Here is a 9,017-nt window from a genome sequence, read left to right as displayed (position 1 = left end):
TTTGGCCACCTGAAGCGAAGAGCTGACTCATTTGAAAAGACCCTGATGCTGGGAAAGATTGAAGGCGGGAGGATGAGATGGTTGGATGCGATCGTGGACTCAACGGACATGAGTTTGAGTAAACTCCTGGAGGCCTAGCGTGCTGCAGTTCACGGGGTCGCCAAGAGTGGGACAGGACTGAGCGACAGAACTGAACTGAGCTACAGTTATTGGAAATAAGAACAAAAGTATGAGCAGGGAAATGAAAAGCTGAGGCAAGGGTGGACCCTAGTGGAGAGAACCATGAGAAGTTAGGGCATTGGAGGTATAATCTAAAGTAACTGAAATGATCAAGAATTATGATAATGGTAATTAATGACAATGAACCAGAAGCACAGCGATCTGTAGGTTACCGAAACGAGTGACTGCTCTAGTCTCCTAACAGGAGTTTTATTTTTAAAGCTCTGGTTATTTGAGCAAGTACAGCTCCCTTAAAAGCCTGGGAGAACGAAAAGCCACAGAACCAAAGCTGTGCAGGAGCTTTTGTCGGGACTCCTCCGCCGAGACTGCGCAGTGAGAGCGGAGGCGGGGCCAATCGTGGGCTCGCGGGCGAGGGCGGGGCCTTGGGGGCGGAGTCTGAGCTCCGGGTTGGGCTGCGGCTGCGGCTGCTGCACTTCCAGCTTCTGAGGCCAGGAGGCCGAGGCCTGGGCCCAGCCCGGAGCCGCCGCTCGTCGGAGCCTCCTGGAGCCCCCGCGCAGGCTCAGCCTGGGGGCGGGCTTAGGCCCGGCCCGCCGCGGAACCCAGGACAGAGGCTGCATGCCCGAGGACCAGGCCGGCGCAGCCATGGTGAGAGAGCGAGGCCTGCCTGACCCGCGGCCGCCCGCCACCCTGGCCCCCGCGGGCCTGCCCTCCCCAACTCTGATGCCCCGTCTGCTCCTGCCTTTACCTCCCTTTCTTGTTACCTACCCCTGACTGATCCGCTCCTTCTTTCCCTTGTGCCCCGGCCACCTGCTGGGGTAACACCCCCCCCCAACCCCCCCTGCATCTCTCTCCACTCGGTGCCATTCCCCCTTTTTTTAAATCACCCCCCAGTGACAGCCTCTTTAGCGTTCCCCTTTGCCTCCCCCTCCTCGTCCTTTAATCCGACCTTCCTTTTCTCCTCTATGGTTTTGCCTTGTTCTCTCTTTTGGGATCTCTACACCTTCCTTCGGTTTCCTCCCTCTTTTTTGCTCCTGCTCCTTTTTTTCGCTACTTGCCCCTTTCATCATTTTATCTCCTCTCCGTATCCTTTCTCCCCTTCGTCCTCCACCATCCACATTTCCTTTCCCCCTTATTGGATGTCCTCTCTTCCGCGCTCTCACAGCTGTCCCCATTTCCTTCTACGGGATTCAAGGGTCTAAGCAGGAACAATTTGAGGGCGGTTGCTTCCCAGGAGCTGTTGGGCGGGCAGATAGGGAGCCGGAGGCTTTCTTCTTCCTTTTCTTCTTTGTCGAGGGAAGGGAGTAGATTGGAGAGAGCTTGCAAGCCTGATTACCTAATGTCTTTGCAAAAACTGAGTGATAATGTGTTTGGAGCGGCGGAGTGAGACGTGGGATGCGGGCCGACATGCATACTATGGCCTTATGAGATATCTAGCTTTTTGATAGAAGTAACTTAAAATGTTTTAAATCGAATAGTTATTTTGAGCATCTTTTAATGTGGAAGTATAGTTTGGGAAAATAAAAAATATTTATTTACAGGCTTTTTTTGTTACTCAGAACAAATGGTTTGTTTTTGTTTGGAGACTGAGACCAGGGCATCTGGAGATGGAAAATCAGCTTGGCAGTCAGTTTGTGACAGTCTCCTTAGTACCTCTATTATCTTCATTTATTTTACCCTCTCTGCTTTTAGTTGGGAGAGCCTTACATTTGCAGATTTTCTCTCTCCTTCCTGTTTGAAGCTTCAGTGGGTCTTTCATTGAGTTGGGTTACACATGGTTTGCAGTTCATTTGATTAATCCGTTGCTCCAGCATATACAGCAATCTAAATTTCGGTCTCTGGGAGGAATAAGACATTCTAATAAAAACAAAGTCCTGGTAATTATGTTCTCCTAGGAGGATAGTCAGTTTCTGTTTTTTTCCCTGTGTTTTGAAGAGTGGTTCAAAGTTACTTAATTTGTGAACTTTGTCTAACTCACTGACTCTGCATTTTTAGGTGGTCATTCTCCAGTGTCTGCCTGCACAACAACCCTTCACATTCACAACCCATCACACAGCTATTGTATGTTAATCTGTTTCTTCCCCTGAAATGTGAGTTCTACACAGTTACTCTGCCTTACGCCTGTTATTCCCAGTGCCCAGGCCAAGTAGGTGCTTGAAATGATTTCACTTTATGGTCTCATTTTTCCTATCTGACAAATGTGATCTTGAACTGAAATTTGAGAAAACTAATGGACTACTCAGAAAGAGTGAGTTTGAGATTCTTGTTTTTGGTGCAGAAAGGAAATTTATTAAGATGGGACCTTTTCAGAATAAAGAGCTGGTCCCAACAAATACACCAAGTGGCTAGATTTTTGAAAATGTTAGCTTTCCCACAGAGAGTGAATGTATGAGTACAGAGAGAGAAGTGATAAACTCCTTTTTGGGGGTTTAGGATCCAAGTGTTCCATTTGAGCTGGGCTTGAAAAGTGAATAGGGTTCATATAGATCATTTTGGGTAGGGGAAGAATGTTGTGAATGTGAATAGGATTCACATAATGAGGATGTATTGTAGGTAGTAGGATTACTTTTATGTGGCATGAAGAATGCAGGAATGAGACTAGAATTAGATATATTAGACATGGTTATGGTTTAGACTTTGTCTCCAACTAACTGGATTTTTCCTTGTTAAAATACATACACACAGTGTAAAAGTATTTATGTATGGGAGAGTGGAAGAGAAGGCAAAAGTTTAGCTTGTTATGAGCTAAAAATTATTTGTAGAGGCTATTTAAAAAAAATTTCCTTGTGTAATAGGTGTAACAGGCACTCAATAAATAGAATCAAATATTATTATAAAGCTTTGTATTTGACATTTTTCAAAATGTTCATTGTTAGGTTGTGTTTTGAATAGTTGATGTGTCTAAGATGGGTTCTCAAATTTTATCATGAATCAGAATTACCTGGAGGGCTTGTGGTCTGCCACTTCTAGAGTTTGATTTATTAGGTCTGGAGTAGGACCTGAGAGTTTGCATTTCTAACAAGTACCATGTCATGCTGGTGTTCCTGATCTATAAGCTATATTTTTGAGAACCACTGGTTTAAGATGTAGTCCTTTTTATTCATTTAACAGTTTTTGGACTGCCATTGACTGGTGACATTGAAGATATTGCAAGTAATAAAACGGATGTGGTCTCTGCTTTTTTGTTTGTTTTGTCTGTGGACAGTATAGCATCAAGCAAAAAGAGTAATTATAAATGTGAAGAGTGCTAAAAAAGGAAAAGTGGCAGGATCATGATACGGGAAAGTTAGGGATGGCTTCCCAGAGGGTCTTACTTTTAGGAGAAACCTAAGGGACTGAATGACAGGAGTTGAGTTGTGTTGCAGAAAACCTGTTTAGAAGGAATAGCATATGTAAATGACCTAGTACTGTCTCTTGCCTGCTTAACTGCGTATCCTGGAGTTCTCAGCTCAAGAAAGTCAGGGAAACCCCAACTCCCCTGCCTACTCATCAAAACAAAACAAAAACACTGTGAAGTCACACACTTGCGTTTTGTAAGTCTCTTTGATAGAATACACATCAATTGTAATTTTATATTTCTTGCTATGATTTTTCAGTTAATATCTGTCTCTGCCTTCAGACTATAAAAATCATTGATACAGAAGTGACTTGACTAGCTTCTAAGGGCCAGGTGATGTTCTAGGCATTGTGGTTAAAGTGGTTTAAAAAAAAAGACAATAAACAAATATATTATGAGAATAGTTGTAAATGCTAAGAAGAAATAAATCAGAGTAAGGTATAAAATTAAATATATTTGTGTGTGGAACTATTTCAAATGATATGGTTAGGCAGCAGCATTAATAGCTGCTATTTACTGAACATGACTGTGTATAAGACCTGTTTTGTGTCTCATATTGTGTCTTTAACACCTAAATAGCTCCTGATGTATAACATGTGCTTAATAAATGTTTGTTGAATGGATGGCTGACTTTGGGAAGGATCAGAAAGTCAGGTAGACTTTGGTGAGAAAGACCATTTCAGTTGGAGTTTTACCTTTTGAGGGTTTATTGGATAAGAGTTTGAGAAGGAAAGCTTCTTGGCAAAGGGACTGACTTGAGCACAGAAGCTGAAACGAAGGAGGCATGTTGTATGTGGGGAAATGCCTGCCGACGGGTTCATTCCCTGGTCCTGGAAGATCCCACATGCCGCAGAGCAGCTAAGCCCGTGCACCACAACTGTTACGACTGTGCTCCAAAGCCGGGAAGCTGGAACACCGAAGCCCACAGGCCCTAGAGCCTGTGCTCTGCGCAAGAGAAGCCACGGCAATGAGACGCCTACGCACTGGCAACTAGAGAGTAGCCCCTGCTTGCTGCAACTAGAGAAAAATAAAAGCCCTTGCAGCAACAAAGACCCACATATTCAAAAATAAAAATTAATTAATTTTTAAAAATACATAAGAACTGACTTTTAACCTTAAATTAGGAATTCTTGCTTTTTTGTACTTTAACAATCAGTAGGTCTTTTTTTAAAAATTAATTTTTATTTGACTATAGTTGATTTACAATATTGTTAGTTTCTGCTGTACAGCAAAGTTATACATACACATATATCCACTCTTCTTTAGATTCCTTTCCTATATAGTTCCCTGTGTTATACAGTAGGTCCTTATTAGTTAACTTTTTTTTATAGTAGTGTGCATATATCATTGGAGAAGGAAATGGCAACCCACTCCAGTGTTCTTGCCTGGAAAATCCCAGGGACGGGGGAGCCTGGTGGGCTGCCGTCTGTGGGGTCGCACAGAGTCAGACACGACTGAAGCGATTTAGCAGCAGCAGTGCATATGTCAATCCTAATCTCCTAATTTACCCCTCTCCCTTTCCCTGATGGCAACCATCAGATTGTTCTCAGTATCTGTGACTCTATTTCTGTTTTATAAAGAAGTTCATGTATACCATTTTTTAAGATTACTTGAGCGCTATCATATGAAATTTGTCCTCTGTCTGGCTTATTTCACTCAGTATGACAGTCTCTAGGTCCAGCCAGGTTGCTGCAAATGGCATTATTTAGTTATTTTTTTATGGTTGAGTAATATTGCTTTGTATATGTATAATACATATTGTATGTGTATTGTACATATAAAGATATAAAAATATCTTCTTTATTCATCTGTCCATGGACACTTAGGTTGCTTCCATGTTCTGGCTATTGTAAATAGCGCTGCAGTGAACATTGTGGTGCGTGTACCTTTTTGAATTATAGTTTTCTCCAGATATATGCCAAAGAGTGAGATTGTTGGGTTATATGGCAACACTATTTTTAGTTTTTTAAGGAACCTCCAGTCTGTTTTCTGTGACTGTACCAATTTACATTCCCACCAACAGTGTAGGAGGGTTTTTCTTTTCTCCACACCCTTTCCACCATTTACTGTTTGTAGATTTTTTGATGATGGCTCTTCTGATTGGTGTGAGATGATACCTCATCGTGGTTTTGATTTCCATTTCTCTAATAATTAGCGATGTTGAACATCTTTTCATGTGCTTTTTGGCCATCTGTGTGTCTTGTTTGGAGACATGTATGTTTAGATCTTCCATCTGTTTTTTGATTAGATTGTTTGATTTTTTTTTTAATATTGAGCTGCATGAGCTCTTTGTATATTTTGGAGGTTAATCCTTTGTCAGTTATTTTGTTTTGCTTTTGGTTTCCTTGGTTGTGCAAAAGCTTTTAAGTTTAATTAGGTCCTATTTGCTTATTTTTGTTTTGATTTTCATTACTCTGAGCGGTGGATAAGTAAAAATTAGTAGGTTTTTCTAATTTTTCTATTTTTTTTCTAAATGACAAAATAAAAAGAATGCTTCCAGGCTGCTGCTTACAAGCTTGTCTCCACAAATAAAACATTGGAAGTATGGATATTGCAGTAATGCTAGTCACTTAGTTGTGTCCGACTCTTTGCAACCCCATGGACTGTAGCCCTCCAGGCTCCTCTATCCATGAGATTCTCCCGGCAAGAATACTGGGAGAGATTGCCATTTCCTTCTCCAGGGGATCTGCCTGACCCAGGGATCGAACCTGGGTCTTCCACATTGTAGACGGATTCTTTACCATCTGAGCCATCAGGAAGTATGGTTAGTTTACTTCTAATATTGAAAATCCAAATTGGATAGAATTATCATCACATTTCTTTTTTTAATACTTAAAAATACTGAAATATCTTGATGTACCATTTAAGAGTCCTGATAAGATAAATGCACTCATTTACTCCTATTTTGTCATCACAACTTAGGTTTCCTGTCTTTGTTTTACCAACAATTCATTATAAGAATAAAAATAATTTAAAATTCCTGTATTGTTCAGTGTGTAACAGTTGAGTGTCTGTAATATAATGAAGCAGTTTCCTAATTTCCACTAATTCACACATGTTCAGTAGATCAATTTTTGGATACTTTCAAACTATTCTATTTTCAAAGGAGAATATTTTAAGTAATTTTTTTATGATATGGTAAAAAAAAATACACAAATCAGTGTCTATTTGTGTATAACTGAGTCACCTTGCTGTACGGCAGAGATTGGTACACCACAGTAAATCAACTATACTTCAATTAAATAAAACTTAAAAAAATACAAAGCAAAATATCAATGTTGAATTTAATGATTGAGTCATCCTTGAATTAGGAAATTTTGGCTGGAACACTACTTTTTTCATAGATTCTAAAGCTAACCCTTAAAAACACACAATGAATAAATAGCAGAAATAGTCATTATTTGAGGTGGAATAAAAGATATTTTTAATGCTAGTAATTAATAGAGGAAAATGTTAAGACAAAGTTCTTGAATGTTGGAACATTTATTTAGAGAGCATGATCTCACACATTTAGTGAGCACACAGTATCAGATGATGTACTAATTAATCTTCACAATTCCATGCGGTTGTGATGTTTTCTCATGGCACAGTTAAGAAAACTGAGACTTAGAGAAATCAGGCAATTATGGTCATATACCAAATAAGTGACTGAACAGGATTCAAGCACAGGTTTGTCTGACCCCTAAGTCTGTGCTATTTCAAACACCTTCCCTGGACTCAGATTTTCAGAATCTAAACTGAATTCATGCATTTAAAATATTTGTACTATTGTTTCCATTTTAAGAGTAATTTAATATTGAGAGAAAATCGGTCAAAGAGTGTGTATAATCTTATGGTTCTTGATCTGTCTTGCCAAATCACTTTCTGCAGAGCATTTGTAGAGTGTCAGATGTTGGTGGCATTCTGTCTTTAGCATTTAGATACCTTTTTCATGTTGAAAAGCTTGAGACACATGACAGGAATATACTTTTAGAACACAGTAATTAGGGGGAAAAGCCCCAGAGGCTGGTGGGAATCATTATTCTAGTAGCATCTGTTGGGCATTGAAAGTGTACATTTCAAGATATTATTGTGTACAGAGCATCCTTGGTATGCATGTGAATTTGTGGATTCTTCATTCCACATAAGAAACTAGAGTTTAGGGCCCACTGGTTTACAGTGGTCTTACAGGGCTGTTGCGGCCACTCAGATTGTACTGCACAACACAGGTAGCAACTGTACCTGTGGCCAGCAGTGGGTCTACAAATATCTGTATCCTGTGTACTTGGCAGCGTAAATCACATAGTGGGAGTCCAGCAAATAGTTCTGCGCAGTATACGAGGATTCTTAAGGTCTAATTCTTTAATGCACTAATCATTTTATGAGAAAAAGTCCTTGCATTTTATGTTCAGGCATACTGAGCACACATACTGTTTATCATGCCTTTAGTTTTGCTTAGACTCTTCCTTTAGCCTGGAACGCTGTCTGCTTGACTAACTTTCAGGTTCCCTTTAAGCCCTCCCTCTGTGAAGCCTTCATTTGCCCTCAGGTAGCCTTGGGCTCCTCCTCTTCCTATGCCTTCCTTGTACATTATATGTGCTTTGGGTATGGAAATTACTGTATGGTGTTAGTATTTTTAGTGAGGCTGGCTGTCTCTCCAGATTATGAGCGTTCTGTGGGTAAGTACAGTATTGTGTTTTTTTCAGCTTCATGTCTTAAACAGTTGGCATAATTCCTGAGACTGAAAGAATGTGAGTACTCTGTAGAGAATTGCATAAGGTGAATGTTTACTGAGATGTGAGTCATGAAAAAGGGGGAAATAGATGAACACTTTGTACAGGTCCTCTGAGGAGGGAAAAAGAGTTTTGATGGGTAAGAAATTTTGGATCAGATAGTTTCTCTTACTAGCATAAGTAGTAGTTTTCACCCGGGATAAACATTTCTTTTGAGAGTTCATCAGGAAGAGCTGGGGAAGAAGCCAGATGATTTTGAGATGAATTGCAAAGCACTATCCCTTTGTATAAACATTTGCAAATTATTTGTCTATAATTTGTGGAGGTACCCTTTCAAAAGAATAGAATATTTAAATACAGATAGTAAAGAATCAGTTATTTGTAAATGTAGAGGGGTGGTTAAATTAAATATTTTGTTAACTCTATATAAAGATTTTTTTTCTTTTTTCCGATCTCCAGTTCTCCCTTGTATGAACACTTTGCTTAGCTCTCAAAAGCATCTTAATGCATGTTCAGTGTCATAGTCTCCTTTTCTAAGGGCATTTTAAAAAAAGTTTCAGTGCTCTTGGTTATGTAATATCAGTTATTTTCTTTCCATAGGCCTTGTAACCTTTGGCAAGTCATTTCATCTTGATGTGCCTCCAATTTTAAATCTCTAAGGTGAAAAGGTTGTATTAAATCCTCTCTCTCTGACCTTTTACACCTGTTAAAAACTGTAGTAAGATTATAGCATGTTAAAGGTAAATATTTTAGTAAAGTAGGTACATTCTATTACCTGTAGTGGCAGACTG

At 39.9% G+C, this 9,017-nt stretch overlaps 1 protein-coding gene across 5 annotated transcripts in view; it reads left to right on the top strand.

The window, feature by feature from the left end:
• The first annotated feature begins 657 nt into the window (after nucleotides 1–657).
• Nucleotides 658–9,017, top strand: part of ZYG11B (zyg-11 family member B, cell cycle regulator) — a 74,579-nt gene continuing 66,219 nt past the window's right edge. For 3 of the 5 annotated variants that reach the window (XM_015465572.3, XM_059884813.1, XM_059884814.1), the window contains exon 1: nucleotides 658–825. Coding sequence is in view for 2 of the 5 variants with exons in the window: in XM_059884813.1 (XP_059740796.1) it covers nucleotides 796–825 (30 nt within the window). In the remaining 3 variants the exon portion in view is untranslated. 5 annotated transcript variants of the gene reach the window in all.

Source organism: Bos taurus, chromosome 3 (assembly GCF_002263795.3).
Source record: "Bos taurus isolate L1 Dominette 01449 registration number 42190680 breed Hereford chromosome 3, ARS-UCD2.0, whole genome shotgun sequence".
Taxonomy (NCBI): domain Eukaryota; kingdom Metazoa; phylum Chordata; class Mammalia; order Artiodactyla; family Bovidae; genus Bos; species Bos taurus.
Note: the sequence above shows the minus strand (reverse complement) of the source record. Positions and strands in the feature narration are given on the sequence as shown.